Source organism: Coturnix japonica, chromosome 12 (genome assembly GCF_054131305.1).
Source record: "Coturnix japonica strain WE chromosome 12, WE-NBRP24, whole genome shotgun sequence".
Lineage (NCBI taxonomy): Eukaryota > Metazoa > Chordata > Aves > Galliformes > Phasianidae > Coturnix > Coturnix japonica.
In genome coordinates this window covers 8,805,182-8,826,609 of record NC_140674.1, presented here as the reverse complement: position 1 = coordinate 8,826,609, position 21,428 = coordinate 8,805,182, and the positions used below count along the sequence as shown (strand labels likewise).

At 40.8% G+C, this 21,428-nt stretch overlaps 1 protein-coding gene across 5 annotated transcripts in view; it reads right to left on the bottom strand.

Moving 5' to 3' along the window:
• The window catches only part of NYAP2 (neuronal tyrosine-phosphorylated phosphoinositide-3-kinase adaptor 2), a 122,164-nt gene that overhangs the window by 53,699 nt on the left and 47,037 nt on the right, over positions 1 to 21,428 (bottom strand). For all 5 annotated transcript variants that reach the window (XM_085513552.1, XM_015871429.3, XM_085513551.1 and 2 more), the window contains one exon: positions 15,475 to 15,773. In XM_085513552.1, coding sequence (XP_085369678.1) covers positions 15,475 to 15,773 — 299 coding nt within the window. The remainder of the gene's footprint in view (positions 1 to 15,474; positions 15,774 to 21,428) is intronic.

The following is a 21,428-nucleotide window of genomic DNA, read 5'->3' as shown; positions in this document are numbered from 1 at the left end:
TTATCTGGAGCAATGTTACTGACAGCAAAGTGATAAAAAATGCTCTTGTGCTGGTAGCCATTCAATGCTAGTTTCAAATGATATGTTTACTTAAAAGTGTTTAAGAACACCATGTTTTCCTAGAAAGTGCTAGAAACAGCATTTGCTTCTTTCTTCCTTCTGTTTTCACAATTTTTATGCAAGCTGATAAGGTTCTACTGTGTGATCTCTGCCCTTCCTGAAGTGCTGGGGTTTATACAAACAACACTCAGACATTATTACATTATAGACAAGGAAATGAGAAATGTCATGGAAAAATGAGTGACATTCTGCCATCTCGTCTCGTATTTTTGCATGGTTTGAAATTAACTGCTGCACTGACACACACAGCATTCTCATCTGCCATCGCACGGTATGTAGCATTAGCCTAAAATATCTTGGTGACATTATCAACAAAAAGGTCAAATGATCTGGCCCTGCCATATGATCCGCAGCATAAAACATGACAAGGTGAAAGATTTGCTTTCCTCTTTCTATTCAAAGCATTCTTTCTCTGCCAGTTTCTTTTATTAAAGCATCTATTTCCAGGAGATGGTATGTTATGAAAATCCTTTTCTCTCCATGATAAACTGCACTATTAAAAATAAAATTTAAAACTAAATACTTTAAATACTTATCAAACCTTATAGAGTTGCCTCCAATCTGCTACTTAGCATTTACATTTGGTGCTGTAAGACTTCCTAGAGAATACAGAGCTGCAAAGAAATCTTTTATTATGATTGGGAAGAAAGGAGCTGCACAACACCTACTGGGAACTTCCTTCAGTTGCAGTGGGGCATTCAGGAGATGAACAGAATTAGCTTTGAGAATGCTGTGATGCAAGACACTATGTTTATTGAACAAAGATTTTTACTCTGAAATGCTGCTCAGTAGCAAGGGCTGAATTCACAGCACCCATGGTTATGGAACACCTGCACACAAATTTCTGCTCTACTCCTAAATATCAGAGGAAAAGATAGGAATCCTGAAACTGAACAGAGCCATGCAAAGCTAGCAAAAGGAGCAGGGAGTATTTGTACAGCTCCTGTGTTACCAACATTTGGCAGGGATAAATGTGCACAAATGCTGAAGCCCTGGCAAGAGCCCATAGCCAATGAAAGGAGATTATTTGGCAATCTCTTGAGAGGAACAGGCAAGATTGCTTTAAGTACTTGACATTTATCAGGCAGAAAAAGCATTCGGTGCCTGCTGGGAACATAAACTCCTATGAAAAGCAAACCATGCTGACATATTGGTGATACACGCACTGCAGTGTCATCTTCTCTAAATATGGGGTAATTAAGTGCTTTTCAACATGGATTGCCATGTCCCCAGTTTGCTTGTCCCTGATAATCCACCCTGAGACCTGGCCACCAGAACTTTACTGCACATGGGGTCTGACCCAAAGGAAAATGGAAGAAATATGGAAGTTCCTATGGAGCCCTGCAGGCTCTGATCTGGGTCTTGCTTCCTCACGGTGCTGCTCTGACAGCCACTGCTGTCACTGAAGGATGCAGCTCTTCCACTCCAGGGATTATTCTTTCATCTACTCCAGCAAGCTGGGCACACCTATAAATTGAGGGATACTGAGGCATAGAGAAGGACTATTGTTGGTCTGTAAATAGAGCTTTTCTTTGCAGAGAATAGCAAAAATTTGCCACTGCTTTTTCAATTAGAAATAAACTTTCTCTTTGTTAATTCCCACAGGGAAGGAGACCTGGTTAATCATGACACTGTGTCAATTTCTTGATCTACTTATAAACAGACGGTGAAGCTGAGTGGGCATTGAGATTGACTACAGGGAGTTCCCAGAACCTGCAGACAGCGAGAAGCAGCACATGGCTGTGGGTTCCCCAACTACCTGCAGTCCCCGAGCACTGCCTCAGCTGGGATGGGCAACAGAGGACATGATGTTCACAGCTGGAGGCTGCAGAGCCACAGATACTCAATATTTGGAGAGCTTCTCCTGAACTGGGTATTTTCAAGACCTCTCCTCCCAAAAGAAAATTTCTGGATTTTTCCTTTTATCTCCAATCACAACAGTTCCCTACTCCCTTTTCTCCCTTCCCTCTCCACAAATACCACATCTCCTCCATAAAATATCCTCAGGGTTCTCCTAAGACAGATTTTTGTCTTTCAGTCAGCTCAGTTTTTTGCACCACTTGTGAAGCCAGAGGGTAAGATGAAGGTGAGGACAATTTCTCTCTCTGCCAGGGGCCACTTCCCTAACTAGTCATGCAAAACTGCCTCACAAACCCCCTGCGGATGCTTTTAATGCAGAGCACAAAAGCAATTCGCTGCCAGGGCTGCAGGGAGCAGCACAGAGGTGCTTGGAGGATGGTTGTTCAGCAGCGACCACGAGCTACCACTGCTGCTCAGGCTGTGGGAACTTAGGTGCTGTGCTAAGGGCTCTGTCTTCAGCATTCCGAATTACCAAACCCACCACAGCTGTAGAACTGGAAGTACCGCCATCCCTGCAAATAAAGCCCAACTTCACTGAGTTTACACCTGATGAGCAGCAACTACCCGTATTTATTGGCAATCTAGTGCCAAGCAATTATCTGCCTTTAATAAACTGAAAGGAAAACCAAACACACAGGCAGTAATAACTTCAGTTCTGATCTGGAAGCAAACAGCACCATGCTTAAAATAGCCTTACAAAACCCCACTGAATAAGCAGAATACGACATTTTTGAAATGAGATATTTGTAGCACAAAGGTTACGCACAGCTTTCAGACATGCCCAGGTGATCCACCTTTCATAGTTGATTTTGGAAGTACAGAACCCTACTTGCCATCCTATCCTCTTGCAGCATATTTTTTCTCTATATGAAATAGGCAAATATGTTATCACATTGTTTCTTACTCTTTGCTGACTGTATAAGGAATGAGAGAAAACACCTGAAAACTAAAATGGATTTTGTTGTTTTCTATTGTTTTTTTAGGTGTTTTACCAGCTTTTGTAGTTTGAAGATCAAGCTGATTTATTGCACAGTTCACCCAAACAGGATAAAAATACAAGTAACAGTACAGTTCTTCCCTTTCAGTTTCTGCAAGAGGCCACAGCATTCAATTTCTTTCTGAATAAAGGAATGATTTGAGGCCTAATAGGTTTTCTTGTGTTTCTTTTTTTGTTGGTTTTTTTTTTTCAATTCTTCCAAATGTTCTAAATGCAGAAAAATTAATCATGCTGCATTTTGAGAGATACTTCTATCAAAAAGAGCCTCCAGGAGTGAAAGGAAATGGAATTATTTTAATTAAACCCTGAACTTTCTGGGTACTGAACCAAAGATGCACAGATCCTGATTTACAGCACAGAACTGAATAGAGAAAATCCAACACTGGGGCTGCACAGAACCTACATGTGCGTGAGTGTGTGTGGTGTAAATTCAAGACCGTAAGTAACCCCACTGGCTTTTATGAAATGAACTCCTTGTTCAAAGGTGCACCTGACTGAAAGAGCATTTGTGCACCAGTGCTTGTACTGGGTCTGATTTCATTATCTCTGAAGATGAATTCTGAATATTCTTAGTGAGATTGAATTTAAAAAGGCACAGTCCTCTGAACTGTGCAAAAGATTGGCACTCACGAGACCTCAGTTTAATTTGTATCTCTGTCACAGGCCCCAGGGCCTTGGATGTCATTTCAGCCCTTAATGTCACTTATTCACATGTGTCTTTTGCCAGTTTGAACTCCAAAGTGTTTTAGGAAAGGCTTTTTGTTGTTGTTTATATCAGCCTTTGCACAGTGGCTCCCAACATAGCAAAGCCACAGTAGAAAAAAAACCCAAATATTAAATGTACCTTTTGGAGGCATCTTTTCTTCTCCAAGCAATTTTAAATGGCAAATGTTCTTACACTGCAAAGAGCCATAAATTATGTGCATAGACACAAACATCTTAGCACACAACCACAGAAACATTAGCAGCAGGCTGGAGTAACGTCAAAGAACAACTCTTCATTGTGAAGAAAAACCAGCCTCCAAAACAGCACCATCTCCATGGACATGAGTCTTTTCCCTGCAAGTTACACTATGCTTTTCTAAAGCATGATAGTAGGGAAGAGCAAAGAGGGAAAAGAACACGGAAGTAATACAAGAAACATCGGATTCACTGAAACACCTTTGCAAGCAGTAAGTGCCTTCAGCACGGTGATTTCAAACAGGACATATTTCTTCCTCATTCTGGATCTATTTATCTTACTGGATGTTATCTGAGCATTTTAAAGAGGACAAAACTCTAGTGAAAATGGAAGGACTAAAAGGCAGCGTCCTAAAATGATACTGACACCAATATAATAATCTATTCTAATAGTAAAGTAATCCTCAGATGCCTCAAGGCTCTGATTAAGGAGACTTCTTGAAAATTCTCAGGTTGCTTTATTTTAACTACAACTTCTTCCAACTTTTAAAATGAATGATTTCTGCTACAATCCAAGTGTCCTTGGTAGCAATATTTGAGAACTTAATGCTTATATAACAGTAGAATTGGGCCCTGCAATTAAATTAAATTTTGAATTAATTCACCAGTACAACTAAAGAAACCAATGGGCACCAAGGCTGGAAGGTACTCCGTATTCAGCTTAGGCCTGTGCCTCTGGGCCACAAAGCCAAATTTGCAGCCCCATTGCTTCACTCTTTACATGCTGTAAATGCCAAGTGATCCATATCAGCCATCCTGCTGCCAGAGCCTGCACCTTTGCTCTGCATTAAGATGAGGTCAGATCCAGAGACACCAGGACATTTGAAAACCTCAGTCAGTCAGGAGTACCAGCCTGCTGGAGGGAGTTTGTCCCCCAGCTGCTGGGCTCCAGTGCAGAGTGACTTCCAGGCTTTCTCTTTCATATCCCTCCACTGCTCTGTACACCCAGCTGAAACACTGAGCTCTGCTCATTAACCTCACCCACAGTGAGAAGGTCTCCAAAAAATCACCTACGGGACAAAACATCCTTCTGAATGCCCAATCTCACCCTTTCATATACTTTGAACTTCACTTCCTGGTTCTTTCAAAGACTGAGTAATTCTTGTCCCCACTTTGTCCAGATAGCATTTAATAGGCAAAACGAAAGAAGAAGAAGAATTACAAAATGTTTGTGATCAAGCCTTTCTGTACTATTCTTTGAAGCTAGAAGTTACTGTCTGTCATTACAGCCCTGGAAATACAGAAATAATAGGATTTGGTTTAAAAAAAGAAGAAAAAAAAGTGGAGTGAAGTGGAAGGACTACTGACAAAATGGGAATCTGAGTAAAGAATCCTTACATTAACCACACAGGCAGCCACTGTTGCTGCTTAAGTGTTGCTCGGCTGTGTTTCAGATTGGCCACAGTCCTCATGTGAAACGGCTTTTGCAGCCTGTGTAGCAGTAGCACTATGAAAAATAATACTGAGACTGTACAATATAATCTCAAGGATTTCTACATGTAGAAAGGCAGCTGGCATGGGAACTCATTGATAGCAAGCATTAGATGAATTACATTAAGGGTATGCAAATAAAACCTGCTGAATCACAACTGCAGAGAAATTAATTTACAAAGCACATTTGCCTGTTTGTTGGGGGCTCTGGTGCTCATCTGCAGAAGTCACAATGGAGTATGGAAAAGCATCTACAGACTGACAACATAAGTAAAGCCCTTCAGTTTTAAAGCAATGTTTATGGCATCTTGACTGTCACCTTGGAGATGGAACCTGAACAGCTTTCACTGTTTTACTGTAAATAAATTGTTATCGCTCTATTCTTACAACCACCCACAAACTCACTGCTCTTCACAGTGAGAACTCAGGTAGAACTCAGCCCCCGTTATCCTCTATTCTACATCTTTGTTACAGTACAGCTATTAGAGCCCAGTTCTAATAGGGCTGTAAGCTAGGGCTATCTGCTGCCTATCCCTCTCAACAGCTATCCACCTGGAATCCTCCAAGTACCACCAAAAAGATGGTTATGCTCTGCATTTTGTCTCACGGGATGTGCTGTGTGATCAACCAAATTCCACCAACTCATGTCAGACACCAACGTCATGTCAGTTAGGTATGTGGTAGTAGGTACCACTCTGATTCTGGTCAACCCTTGGGGGCGGTTGGGGGTTTATTTACATGTTTTCTGCCTCCTGAAAGGCACTGATGGTCTCTGCAGTGTCTTTTGGCACTGTTCACCTCAACAAAGGCTTATTCCAGCCTTGTACTGATTTCTAATTATCATAGCTGAGGGAGGTAATAAGTGAAAACATCCCTGGCTGAGCTTCATGAACTTCTCAGAGAAGGTACAGTGCAGCTGCTTTCCAACTCTGTGGTCACAGAAACACTGAGCAAAACTGACCTCCGCAAGAGTCCCTGTCTCTGAGTGCTCTAACAGACCACCTACACCCAAGCACTGGAGCCTGAAATGATTCACAGAGGAAAGAAGAAAGGAGGAAATCAGGCTTGAGAAACACCAAATGCTTAATTAAATGGTAAGTTTAGATCACCTACTTCATTTGTTCAGAACAATGTTCTGCATTTTCTCACTTGATTTAACTGTTGCTTTGGTCCATAAATATCCCCACCCAGCATATTCTCAGTGACTAAATGCAAATACTCAGATAGTTTGTCTTGTGGTATGTGACTCTCTATTTTTTAGATCCACAGCAATGCTTGTCTTCTTCCTACAGATAGATTAAGTAAGTCAAGCCCATTATTTGCTGACATAAGTAGCAAGCTGCTTGCCAAGCTTCTAAAATGATTGTAGCCCATTAAATCAAGATGGCAGACCCACCAAGGTGATACTGTGCGTAACACCATGTCCTACTTTCATCTGGGACAGAGTTGATTTTTCCTTCTTAGAAAAAAATCTTCTTTCTTTTCTGTCAAAGTAAATTGTTTTTATCTCAAGCCAATTGCTTTTTTTCAGTTCTCTCACCCATCTTACCAAGGGAGAGGAGTGAGCCTCCACCCGGACAAGAAACCAGCAGCTTTCCCTGCATCCCTCTTCCCCTGAAATCCTGTGGCTTTTGAGCCATCCTTTTCCTTAAGGCTACTGCATGAAAAGTCTCTGGCTGCCTCTGAATGACACATCCGGCAAGCCTGTCCCTGATGAAGCTCACATTTCAAAACAAATCACAATGTTGATCGCAGAGGTCAGATGAGTCACCACAGAAAGAGCAGCAGGAAAGCAAATGACCCCTGCTGGAGCAGAGTTCATCTAGATAGGCACTCCTGCCTTCACTGAAAGAACACAAGGTGACCCTGCAGAAGCAGTTTCAGCAGGTTGTCATTGAGCATCTTTTGGGGTGAATATAATGATAGCTGAAGTGGGCAGAGCATTGTTAGAGCAGCTTCCAGCACACAGCAGTGCCTGGAGGCATCACACCTCTGCGGTCAGAGGCTGAGCAGTGCTGGAACGCTCTGTGTAATCGGCTTAGGAGAAGAGCTCACAGCTACTCATTTTACTTCCTCCTCTACAGGGGTGACTTCTCTCTCCTCCTCAACTTTAAATAAAGCATTGACAAAATTACAGACAATTCACACGTTACCAGCTGCCTCCCCCTCAGAGCTACTCTGTGTGCCTGGCATCTACAATTTTATCTTGCTTGTTTTTACAGAGTGGCCTGATGGAACTAATAGAGCCCTGTTGATCTACAAGAGTCCTGCAGCCTGGTCTAACCACCATAAATTCACCTGGCATATAGTTGCACTGTACATATGGCAAGTGCCATATTGGCAGTGTTGTACAAGACTCCAGATAAGAGAATTTTCTCCTTTCAAAGACAAGACACAACCTCATTGTGTCACCTCAGAAGTCAGAAAGAAGATGAAAGAGAAACGTGGAGCACAAAAACAAACAGAGGAATTGTCATCAGTGACTGTTCCAAAGCTGTGCCACAACTTCTGAGCATGTTTAGCTCAGGCTGGACTAGTAGAAATGAAGAGGAGACTTGATTAAAAACAAGAACCCTAGAAAAAGAGGGAAAAGATGGCGTGAAGCAAAAACCAGGAGATGCAACAATAAGAAAAAGATTAGCTGTAGCAGAAGTGTTTGGAAAGCTGAGGTAAATGAAAGGTAATTAAAGCAAGAGCAAAGCACCTGTTTAAGCAACACGTTAAAGTCACTAAGCCAATATCAAAGGGAAGAAGCAAGCATCAACTATCTGAATATGACTGGAGTGGCACAAGTGTAGCCAACATAATTTATTCACGTCTTATTCACCAAAATCCAAATATTAAGTTCCTTTTTCACAACCAAAAATCTATCTCATGAAAATTCTCCCATTTGAGGAAAGAAAGAATCTGTACATCTGCAGCACTATCAAACATCCTACATTAAGATTTAGAGCAGAGTTATGCTTTTGTATTGTATTAAGGATAGCTCTCTTTGCAGCCATGCAAGAAGAAGAAGATGCCAGGGATCTTCTTCATCCCACAAAGCCCTGGTAGGATGTGTTGGCTCAGATTATACAGCTCCTTATGTCACCACACCAAGAAATGATGTTAAGTGATGCCTCTTGATGATGTGAAATACATGGTCCAGCATTTTCCTCCCTGCATTCCAAGCAGGATCTGAACCAGCAATTAGCTGCCACTGGCACCACACTGGATTTCAGAGGATGTTCTTTGAGATACCAGAAATTCAAAGCTTTGGCCACTAAAATTAGCAAACAAAATTAATAATAATAATAATAATAATAACAATAATAATAATAATGGCTTGTGCTGGTTTTGCTTTTTAGTGCTTTTTTTCCCCCCTATGCCTCTACTAAAAGTCCAGTCTGATGCACTGTGACCTGCAGGAAAGCTGATGGCAGTGCAAAAAAAGGAAGCTGTACCCTGCTAAGCTCTCATTACTGTGCACGTTGTTATTCCTACACAGCACTGTTTGCACACATACAAATTGAAAAGTATAAAGTGCCAAACGCAGTTGCAGCATGTCAGGCATATGTTGCTTGATGTCACCCAGTATTAAGCCAAATGGAAGAAATGAAAGCACCAATCCAGCACACCAATCAAGACAATTAGACTCAAACAGTCATTAGAAAGAAAATACCAATGAAACAGATGATAGCCATGACTGGATCTCACCTGGAGCCAGATTTAAATCTCTTACGATGTGATACCTCTAAGCACTGTGCATTCCTAGCAAAGCTAACATGAGCGCAGTGTGCTCATGGGAAGGGAATCTTTCAGTGTTCAGTTAGGTTTCACTCCATAATGACTTCCTTGTGTAAGTGAGAATAGAGTTAGGGCACCCGTAAAAAATAAAGACGAAGAGATGGAAAGCGAACATATTAGCTGTGGAAAAAGGAATGCAGCCATATTCTGTTCTTCAATTCCAAATGAGTTTTACCAGACACCTCTATTACTACAACCAGCTCTAAGAGTAAACAGGGACTTTAGGTTACAGCCTGAACCCTCAAGCCCTTACTCATTTGTCCACAGTGTCTTTAACAGGCAGTGCCAAGACAGTATGGAAAACAGAAACGTAGCATGAGAAACCCAAAGTTATTTCTGTAGTTTCATAGGCATTTCATTTTACTTAACATATTCCGAAGGGCTGTCAAAATGAGGCAAGAGAATTACCTGGATCTCTCTTCCCCCCCCCCCTCTCCTGGCCCTGTTTTCAGGGCTGTTCAGTGATGCAAAATAATGCAGGAATCTAGTGCTTCATGGTATTTCAGCTCACAGGTGGAATTACTGAGAAGGCCTATTATTATGGTTCCTGGAGGTATAAATAAAATTTAAAAATGTAACATAGTCACAAATATTATGACTTATAGGGTTGTTGTTTGTTTTTGATTTGTTCTGATTATTTGCAGACTTTGCAGGCTTGACTTACAGTGACTTGACAATAATGAATGGATTTACTGACTCCATAACCTTCCAGTTACATAGGGGCTGTCTATCCAGGCTGCAAACTAACCATGCAGTGGCCAAGAGCACCCATGTGATAGCTTTCTGCAGGGACTCTTTCTTCATTGTGGCCTTTCTGGTCACAGAAGCTGTGTGAGTCAGTCATGTTTCCTTGTCTGTTGGCATGTCCAGAGACTGTGGTGACACTATAGAGCCAGTGGAACTCAGGGTGGAAGCAACCTGTTGTCTCCTACTCCGTATGTTTGTATTACACCCAACAGTGGTTTTCTAATTCTGGGGCAGGGTGGTGTATGTTCAGAGCTGCAGTTTGGATCAGGAGTAGCAGCTAAGCTTATTATCTCCCCTGAGCCCTGACCCTTTGGGAAGCACACTGCAGAAAAGCTGATGTTCTCTATAGGAATCACCTGAGTTTGTCAGGGCTTCACAGCCCAAGCTCAGTACATGCAGCCTCTCTGGACTGGCTGCATTTGCAGCCAACATGGTAAATAAGCACAGCATTCCCTACACTCATTTTATTATGGCTTTTCTATTATCAAGAACATCACAGCTTCTGTCACCCTTGAGAGCAGAGAGATATCTGTACTACAGGGTGGCTGTACATTTAATTTTGAGGGTTTTTTTTTGTGTGTGTGTTTGAGTTTTTTGGTGTTTTTTTTTAAGGTGAACTGCTTCTTTGAGCAAATGAGTAACATTCTAACCTGAAAAGAGACACAAGAAATACATAAAGCAACTTTGTTAAATTAAAAAAAAAGATGGTAAGTACAGAGGATAGACTATAGCATAGCTAAAGTACCAACTGCCAAGTCTTGGGCACAAGGCAATTCCCAAGTCAGTAACTAGATCTTGGTGGGTTTTTTTACCACTGCTTGGTCTATTTTCTGTTCACTGCTTGCTACTTCCATTAACGTTAATGAGTATGCATATGTGCCTTGAGGGTAAGAATACACTCTCTCTGTGGCTTCAAAACTTGTTTATAAATCCCTCCAAAAAATCACACTGTGTTCATTATTGACTGCAGAAAACCATTATAACAGCTATTAGAACCACTGCTTCCATTCCTTCATCCCCTTGCCCTCCCTCATCTGAGGGACCAGAAAACGAACCTGAAAAAATGAAGTGCTGTAGGAGATGGTATGCACAAGTAAGCAACTCAGCTTAGGGAGCTGCAATATGGGAATCATCTCTCTGCAGGGAGGGGCTAACTGAAGTCTCAGTAAAAACAAAGAAAACCAAACCCCAAAGCACCAAAATACTACTACCACCATCCCTAGAAGCAAAGCCTTTGAAAATCTCAAAGCTATTAAATGGTAGAGAGAGAAATCTTTGCTTTGTGCTTCCTACTAGAGAACAGCTCAGTGGGAGCAAGCTGCTGTAAAGACTGGAGACAGTGCACCTTGCCTCTGGGACAGCAGGGCAGACCTCTGGCGTCACACGCAAAAGCTAAGGACCAACTCCACTCCACTGACATCAGGGTATGCACCTTCTGGCTCTGACTTTCCCTCTATTCCCAGCTCCTTTCTCCCACTGTGCACAGTTTAAGGTTAAGCTCTCTCAAGCCTCACAGTTTGGAAGAGATAGATTACACTGCACAAGAAATGACATATAATGAAGCTCTGAGATCATGAATCAGATGAGTATACAGGCAAGAAGGCAGGCACTGATTCACATATGGCTGAACACTGACTGGCTTGCACTATCCCTGCATAGCCCACACCCACATGGTGCCACACACCCTATTCCCACACAGCAGTACCACCTTCCCCAGTGCTCACATCCCAGCCCCAGCTGCACAACAGCATGGCCAGCTGTGGTGATGCCCAGCCCTGGCTGAGAGGGAGCCTGAATTCCTGCATTCCACTGCCTGAGCACAGGCTGGCAGGCCCAGCAATAGGAGGGAGACAAATAGACCACAGGAGCAGTGATGACTGAAACAGCCCATGGCTGCAGCCACCAGAGCTCACCAGTCAGTCCCTTTTGTTAGGTCTCAACAGGGTTCTGTATTGATATTTCTTCCTTTAGCAGGCATGGATGAAAAAATGCAGGAGATCTGGCTGTAAGGAAGAATACAACATGGTCCTACAGAGGATACAATTTCAAAATCCACATTAAATACATGATAGGCTAATGTAAGAAATAAAAGGTAACCAGCCACTTTTCAAGACAGTGAAGGCTCTAAAGCCCCTTCATTGAAGTTCTGTTTAATGAGAGTAGCAAAAGTTCAAGTTTACACGGCAGAGTCACCAGTCTCATTGACAGAAAACTAGATTTATGAGAGAGACCAGCTGGTGTGCAACTCCAGTTACAGTTACTGTAATTGCTTTTCTCCAGAGGATATTTTTCCCTACAAGTTGCCCACTTCCAGGGATTGCTGAGCAACAGACAGGGGCTTCCTCTGCATGGGCTCAGAAAGCAGTAAGAAGGCTATCTCCATCCACGCCAGGTACTCAGTAGGAAAGCCCTGAACAAATGGAATGGGTTCCAGAGCTGGGATCCCAGCAGTATTTTCAGTCATCAGACCTAAACCTCCCATGGGCTCTGACAGGAACACAATTACAACAGCAAGCAGCATTTTCAAAATCTGGCCTTGAGATTTAATGGACATTTGTGTGCGGGTTTATGTGTATATGCAAACACACACAACTGGCATTTACAATATATGCATAATATGCGCACGTAATATATACGTATATTATGTATACATCAATTACATTACATTTTATGCGCATGTATGTTTATTTATATATTAATTAGACACTGTCCAGATTACTAAACAAGTTCAGAAAACTGTAACAAAAAATATTTTTAAAAAGCAGTTCACTTATTTTCATTCATTTAGGTGCTGCAGTAGGTCTGGAAACCTTTCTAGTGGACAGGCAACGACCAGAACAAAAGCCATCACTTGAGGTTGGTTACATTCACCAATTAGGCTGTTTTATGATTTCTTTCTTCTATAAGCTGAGACACTGGAAGTAAGTGTTTAAACTGCATTTTCTCATTAAAAAGCCTCTCAGGATGAAGATTAGATCTGCCTTACTTGCTGCAATACATTATTTAAAATTATGTTATCTAAAAATTCTGTTCAGTTCACTTCTCGCTTCCAATGTGTGATATAAGGGGCAGGGTATATTTGTCTGCTGTTCCTACCAGGGATTGAAAACCCTGCCTACGTTTCTAAATACAGCTTTCTAGAAATCTGTCTCAGAGAAGTATTGGGTGGAAGGCTCTCAGTGGGTGCATATGGGAGGCAGCCGGAAGGGTAAAAAAGGAACAGTGAATTTTTAGAGAAGGCACAGAAGCACGAGTGGCATCACACCAACAGAAACGAAGTCAAGTGAAGGAGAATCAGGCCTTCACTTTGGAGATTGCTGTTGCAGACACAGCCAAGGTAAACTCAAAACACAAACAGAAGTGTTACCACACTACTGCATAATGAGACAGGGTTAACAGGCATCGTTGCAACTTAAAAGATCTTCACACTCTCACAAATTTGGAAGCAAGAGCACTTAAAAAAAGTTTACAAAGCCTCTGTGGCTGTTACTGATGTTACTTGTGTTTCAAGAAGAAAAGGTCTTTCAAGCTCATGACCAAATTTTTCCTGCAACTTATTTCTGCAGCAGAGTCAGAATCATATTCAAACACAATCTCCTGTTATGGTGGATGTTATGATGTGATGGATACAGAATTTTGACTTTACTATGATCAAGAAAAGAATAAAGTTGCCATCAGCAACTGCTTTTGTTGGTATGAATTTGGATCACTATCAAAAAGCTGAATAAAAATGAGCGGTGAGGCTGCTTTCAGTTGCCCAGGAAATGCAGCAAATTCTTTTTGAAAGTAGCCACTGGGACAGACAGACAGTAGGTATTATAGTTTGAATTATTCTGCACTGCTGTAAGCAATGAGTGTGCAACTTTTTTTTTTCACAACTTCTTTGTATAGATTCTACAATAGTTGATGGAGAAACAATGGAGTTTTTCATTATTCTCTTCCATAGTTCCTGGAAAGAGCTGTAGATATTTAGCCTGGAAATGCTGCAAGCATATGCAAACGTGTGAGAGAAACATATGCATATACAAATATTTATATACAACATAGGCAAAAGTAACTAAAATTCAAATCTGCATCTTCTTGGACTTCAGCTCCCAAAAACCTCCCTGGGAGAGGATGAAAAGCATTTTAGAAGCCCAGCCTGTTCGTCCAAACACAATACTCTAACATCCCTGGCAGTATCTCAAGATTTAAAGTTGCATTGCTATCTTAAAAAGAAAAAATAATTCTACAATCTGATCTTATTTTCAATACAACACTTTGGTGAAACCCACCCTATGTTTGCCGTGAATTTAAAAGACAAAATGGGCAGATGTTTTTAACACAGGAATATAACAGTATGACTAAAGGTTTCTGTGACTTCAAAATCTCCAGAAACTTCTGCGTGATAATCTGAAGGTGCCCACAGTTGTACGACATGTAAACCAGCAGGATGAATAGAATTCAGGTGGCATATTAAGCACTGCAGAGGTTCTCAATACTCCATGAAGGCATTTAATTACACCAAAAAGGTAACATTTATGTATTATCTTCCATGACAGTGATAAATTATTATTCATTCACCAGTTCTTTCCAGAGTTCTTACTATGGATATTCATCTCTTGATGTTAGAGCCCATTTTATACTTTATTAAGGGCAGCTACTTAATGCTTAGATTTTTCTTGCTAGCCTGATCAATGAAGTTGGTGTAGTGGTATTGCACAGGATAATATTATATGCAAAATAACTCCCAACAGCATCTCAAATAAGCCTGCAGTATTGTTCAGCATGTGTTCATCCTTGTAAGCACAGACAAACATGTTAATAGTTGAAACACACATTCCTTTGCATCTTTCTTATCACCAGTGACCTTACAAGTTAGATTTACTTGGAAGGGTTTGTAGCATATGCATAACTAAGCAGTATTTCTGGCCACAACAACAAACCAAAGGGGTGTTCACTATGAGCCTGACATACTGCACAGGATGTCAAAATTGATATTTGACACTGCAGTGAGAAAGGACAGCACCAGCCAAAATCACTTGTCCCTAAGGGTTCCTCCTTACAGTTCACACTGTGAAGCAGTCATCCTTATATCTCCTAGCAGGGAGTACAGCTGGTCCTGCTGCCACACAGAATGCATTTCCAGCATGAAAGAAAGGAAGAAGATCCCTATAGAGTTAGTTCATCTGTAGTAATTCAGAGCAAGGAAGGGACAGCCCTTTACTTCTCTGTTGAGGAAGACACTCTCCAAACCATTATTTTGCACAGTGCTAGTAATCATGGTGGTAAGTCCTCAGCTAGTGTCTAAGTGAAATTATTCTATATACCATCTGGCAGAAATATCTTCTTCGCTCCATTTTGAATGCATTCAACTAATTCCCTCATCATACAAAAAGGCCAGCATGAGTGGTATGGTTTTGTGAGAAATGTTACAAGTTGGCAATTACCCACTGGTCAAAAACCTGGAGAAAAGTGATGCAGGATATTTGTATTGGTACAGGAGAAACATACAAGTAATACTTAAACACAAGATCAACTAATCTATACACTGAGTCTACAAAAACTTTCTTGTAAAGAATTATAGTCTTTACCTTCAGTCCTGTCTGGTAGTTTCCCACTCTTACTTGTTGTTCCAGTGTTGACTGTTTCAGATGAGGTGCTCAGTTTGGTGTTGGGGTCTCGCTTAGGTTTTGGTGGAGGCTGCTTACGAGAGCTGCTACTTTCATCATCAGTTCCTCCAACAGAATGAAGAGACTGGGATCTCACGGCAAAGCCACTGGAACAAGGATGTGGCAGTCTGTCCTGAGGAGCAGGCATTGTCATAAATCCCATGCGGAAATGCTTCCCCACGTAGCTTCCTTCATTTCCTCTCACTACTTCTCCACCTATCCTGTAAGAGAAAATACACACAAAAGTAAATAATCCAGCTTTGTCTCAGCTTTACCTAAAACCAGGGCTTCAGTTTGGCCTGCACTGAGCAAACTCTACTTTTTGCCTTGTAAACAAGCTATGCACTTTCCTTAAACCAAGATGACTACCAAAATGTAGTATTTAATGTATTAATTTATTGGTAACAAATTGCCAACAGGTGAAATGCAGATAGACTGCTATGCACTCTCTCCAAATTTTACAAGAAGAAATCGAGAAAGGCTTTTGTTCAGATTGCATAGCATGGTGATTTGGAATTGCCCACAGAGCAAAATTCAAACATCAGAACTCCAAATATGACATGAAATTGCCTGTAGGGCAAAGAATGTTACTTTAGAAACACCACATTGTGCATTGATTTGCACTCATCTTTGACCACAGACACACATAAATATCTTGGGAAATTAGAACATGAAGCTGCAACATCAGCCCCATCAGACTAGTAAGGTGCAAATGTAGATGATAAAAAGGCAATGAACTGTGGTACTGCAGGAAGAATGTAACCTCCAGATATTCAGAAATACAGGTAAAGAAGAAGGAAAGCTCAGCTGAAACAGACATTGTAATTTCAAGTACTACACTCTTCTGGGGCAGTACTTAGAACCTTCATAGAGATGGCAGTATGAGAATGGTAAAGCCTCAAAGCCCCAATTACCTCCTGTTTTCCCTTCACACCGAATGAAGCTCTGAACAGGGTCAGTCTGCTCCTCTGTAAGTTTCCTGCTTGATGCTGCCTAGGGCTGGTGTAATTTATTTTGTGCTGAAAACATCTCCTTCTCTAAAAGACAAGCACATTTCTCAACAGTTCATTTGAAGAGTGAATAAGGTCACTTCATTCCCTGATACTGCCCCTAGCAGATGGTAAATCTTCATCTTCTTTGTAGGTTACGTACAGACTGTTGTACCTAGTTGTAAAGCATCAGATTGGCATTATGCAATACGTAATTTTGTGTATGGTAAAGCAGAATCTTTATTACTTTGCTGAAGTCTCTGCATTTTTATTTTAGTTTCTGTTAATAGTGAGATCTGCTTTCTAAATAGGTAGCAACTGTACAGCTCTAAATAAAGATGTGTCCAGAGGTACTGACATATTTGAATATGCACACACACAAACCTCCTACACACATGCATGCTACAGGTACACACACACTGGTCCGTGTTCAAAACCAGGTTATTACCAAATCCTAATTGGCATCAGTTCCATGGGGATTTGCAGCCAGAAAGATCAAAAGGTAGAACTCATTAATTTGAAGATTAATAAAAAACCTGCAGCCAATTTTAGTGATTAACTTTGCCTCTACTAATCTTTCATAAATGGTTCTGAAAATAATATAATCTTCTAATGCTAGACTACCAAAAGTGCCTGCCACAGTTATTTAAAGAAGATTACTATCCAAACATGCTGAAAAACACAGGTGGGGACTCTGCTTCCTTCCTTAGGTCCATTGTATAAATCACATTTAGCAAACAAATTTTCAGTTCACCATGTACCTGACATTACAAGTCTTACCAGGTTATTCTATTTACTGAGGGCATTTACTGCACTTTTGCATGAAGGTGCTTAGCTCACACATTATAGTATTCATAGGGCAGATTGTGTTCTGGATGCACTTACAGAAATCACTCTAAAAGGTCTGAGTCTTCTAACAATGCACAGAACAGTACTTACATTATTATAATACATAGATAATATTATAATTATTTGCCAAACTTGCATCTTATATTTCAGAAATAAAAATGTACCATCTCAAAAACAATTAAATCATGCTTTCTCTTGTTACTTCCCTCCTCACCTCTTTTTAACCCAATGCCTTTTGACATCACAGGTAAAATCCTGCCTCTCTTGCTCACTACACTTGAGAATAAACAGCCTGTAGCCAGAGAGAGGTGGCAGGGACAGATGGGAACAGATCTTGCTCTTCTGTTTAATGGTTGAAGTAGATCTGGCCTTACTCTTCTTTACCATCTACTCAGCAGCTGGACAAAGACAGTAGAACATGATTTCCCTCTTTCCAGACTTGTTTAAAGACAGTCCTTTTCTCTTCAGCTAAAAGTCAGGCATGGTAAACTCCAAGCTGAAGAAGAGAAGCCCTTGATTCTCAGTCCTGAGCCCTGCTCACTGACCAGAACCCCAAAAGCTTAGGTTTGTTATTTATGCTGCAGATGATGCCTAAATGTCAAGCAGTGGGTGTTTTCTAGCACAGTTTGACCAGTAAGCACGACCAAGTGGAGTGGCAAGTCCACTTATCAGTTGTACGGACTGAACTTCACCACTCTGAAAAGAATGGAGTTTGTCCAGGCTCATGCCCAGAGTACAAGTACAAAAGCAGAAAGGCACGAATCAAATGTTGCATCCTCTGCCTCCTGGCAGCAGCATGCTACAATTTAATCTGGACCTGTGCAATGCACCTTTGCAACGCACAGCGCTGCTGATGGCACAGCATGAAACAAGACAGCACTAAAGGATTTGTATCTACACTCCTCCTGCCTGCAACCACAGGAGCTGGCTGGAACTGGTGTATGTTCCACAACAGGCTGAAAAAGGTTTAAATGCACCTTGCTGCTTAAATGACCATGGAGGCAGCCAGGGAAAGTAATTGCAGAGATGATCTCACTCCATTATTTCTGACAGGAAAGAGCCTGGGCTTCTCATTGTACCGATAATGGGTTCTATCTCATTTCAAAACTGTATTATGTGAGTTGCTGCAAGTATTAAACAGTTTATTAATATATATAGAAATACAGACTCAGATTATTCCTCTGGGTAGTTTCAGTTTGAACTTAGCTAGATTCAACTGCTTCTCTGACAAAACATATGTACAGCATTCAAATAAGTTAAAAATGCAACAGACTTTTGTCTACAAGGAAAGATGGCTTAAATAACAACAAAATTAATCATGTGATCATTTACGTTATGCAAGTAAAGTGGACTTTGTGCAGAAAATGCATCTTGGCATATGGCTACGTCTAGAGACTACAGTTGCAGTAGATGGGAAAAAAGGGCAGTATGGTGAAGTTGCCTCCAGTCAGCATGAAGAAAAGTGTTCTGAAGCAGTTTTTCTTTGAAGAACACAGTGCATGGCTTTCCCAGTTATTCCCTAACAAGACCCTTGTAGTCCACTGAGTGCTACCAGATAACACAGTGGGATCTAGGTGAGCTTCCCATCCCTCAGGATGGAAATGAAATATTACAACAAATACCGAAACAGTTGAACCTGCTTTTTAATTGTCACTTGAGACTTCTGAGCTTAGAAACAGGCTGGAATAAAACCATACTGAAATTGCTGTTCACACTATCAGCCTGCCTGCATGCAAGCTGCAAATGTCACAGTTCTAGATATATTACAGTTCAGCCCATTGTGCTCTGCTGTATCGAGCAGAAACTGGAGCACTGAACAAACTAAAATATGGAATAACTTGAACTATGCAGGTTTTTTAACAACTACAGAGGGTTTTGCATTATTCATTTTAGGACAAAACACAAGGGGTTAAGTAAGTTACAGATGAAGGCAAGCATAAATGAACACAGAAAACATTCCAAATGGACAAAGCACTAAAAAGGTCTAAGCCACCTTGCTTTTCCATGAGTCATAGCTGTCCTACCAACTTGGAATGTGCTTTCAGATTAGCTAAAAACCTAAGAAAAACTTGTCATCACATTTCTGAAAAGTACATGGCAAGGAAAACGCAAGCAGAGACTGTCTGCCTTAGCCAGTGTGGTCTTCTTAATTTACATCATTCCTACTTAGCATTGCAAATAATGGTTTTACTTTGCTGTGAAGTTTCTCTACTTGATCTGGGCAGAAATAGAATTAATTTCTCAAAAACAAATGAAAAGTTATGTAAAATTTGTTTTCCCAGGTTTTGCTTCCTTAACAGCAAACAATGTAGAATATTAAATCCCTCAGTCTAGTAGGAGAATTCTTGGGAATATCTATGTCCTGAAAAATGAGAATACCCCAGAGCTACATTTTCTTCCCAGCCATCTACTTTCCACTGTTCTTATTATTCATCCAGAAATTCTCTTATCAGTTCAGACTTACAAAGGATTAGTTTCATTCCTCAGGCACCAAGAACCCCTTGGTATTTTCCATTATCTTTATGTGGTTTCTGTTTTTCTTCCCTTGCTCCTTACCTGAGACTTTCTGACTTTATAACCACAAGTTCAAAAATGGAACTACACCTGAATATGACTTGAATTCCTAAACAGGAAGAAAAGTGCTCTGGCATAGCATATTTGAAGGCACTTTTGCCTTTTCTATACTCTGATCCTGAAAGCTGGGACCAGAGTAGGTCACCTTCCTTTAAAATTCCTGCTGAAATTCCGTAGAGGCAACAACAGCTGCTTGCTCGCTCTTCTTCCAAGCAAGTAGGAAGAATACTGGTTTGTTATCCAGGGTCAGTGAGCTTGGGAATCTCTGCAGAAGTGAGAAGAACTGTAAGTTACAAGGAAAATTGTGCAAGTGGATGGCCAAATCTCTTCCTGCCAGGGGGACTCCTGACCATGAAGTGCCACCCTGACATGGCAAACCCCTAATTCATGAGGGATGCCGTCTGATCAGAGATGGAAGAAAAATCACAAACAAAACAAAGCAAAAACAAAACAAAACAAAAAGCCCCACACCTATGATGCTGTAGGAAGATTTTTATAAATCAATCATAAAAATGACTAACAGTAAAAATACAAAAGGAATAAAAATACTTAACTGAAGGACTATATATGAGCTGGCTTGACTGAGCAAACAGCAGTTCATCACTCGTTGCCTCCAGCCTTTTTTGGGTTAAGGGAATATCTGCTGTTATTTTGGGCTCTTTTTTAACCGCTTCCTTTCTCCTGGACCAGTGAACAGGCAGCTCCTCTGCTCATATCAAATGTTCTGTGTATAAAGGGCTGGAATGGCTTTGAAATGTCTATTCCCCATCAGAATAAATTATACACACATATACCAAGGATGACACATTTTACTTTTTATCTGAGAAGCACTTTCAAGATTAGCATAAATTATATTTGTAAATTAGAGGTTGGATGCCAAAAAACAGAAGATATACTATTTTTATCCCCCAAACATGATTTCAGCAGACCATGAAATGTAATACTGAAGAAAGAAGGGCAGGATCACAATCATGGATTTAGGAACTGCACTGCATGTACAGTTTTACACAGAGCTGCACCATTTTTTATGATATAAACATATACATAGAAACATAGAAACAAATTGCACATATTTCTCCTTTATTTACTTATTTATTTATTTATTTATTTTAAGAATCACATTTCATTGTGTATGTCATTTTTCTTGTACTACTTTGCTGAAAGACTCCAAATGCCTCACAGTGAACTGGCATCAAGATCCAGAGGATAATGCATACTACCATCACTTTGAGATACAGGCTACAGTGCAAATGAATCATGTCAAAGGTCAAATTTAGAGTCCTTTCGTGCACCTGGAGGAATACTGGCAGTGAGCAACTGACGTCTATGTGTACATCAAACATCTTTGCTCTACCACATGCCTTGTTTTTGAGGTGAGAGATCGGGTACTGCTTAAGGACTCAGGCCTCTCAGGACACAGAATGCATTAGTGCTCTCAAATAAACTTCATTCTCCTGTCTTACC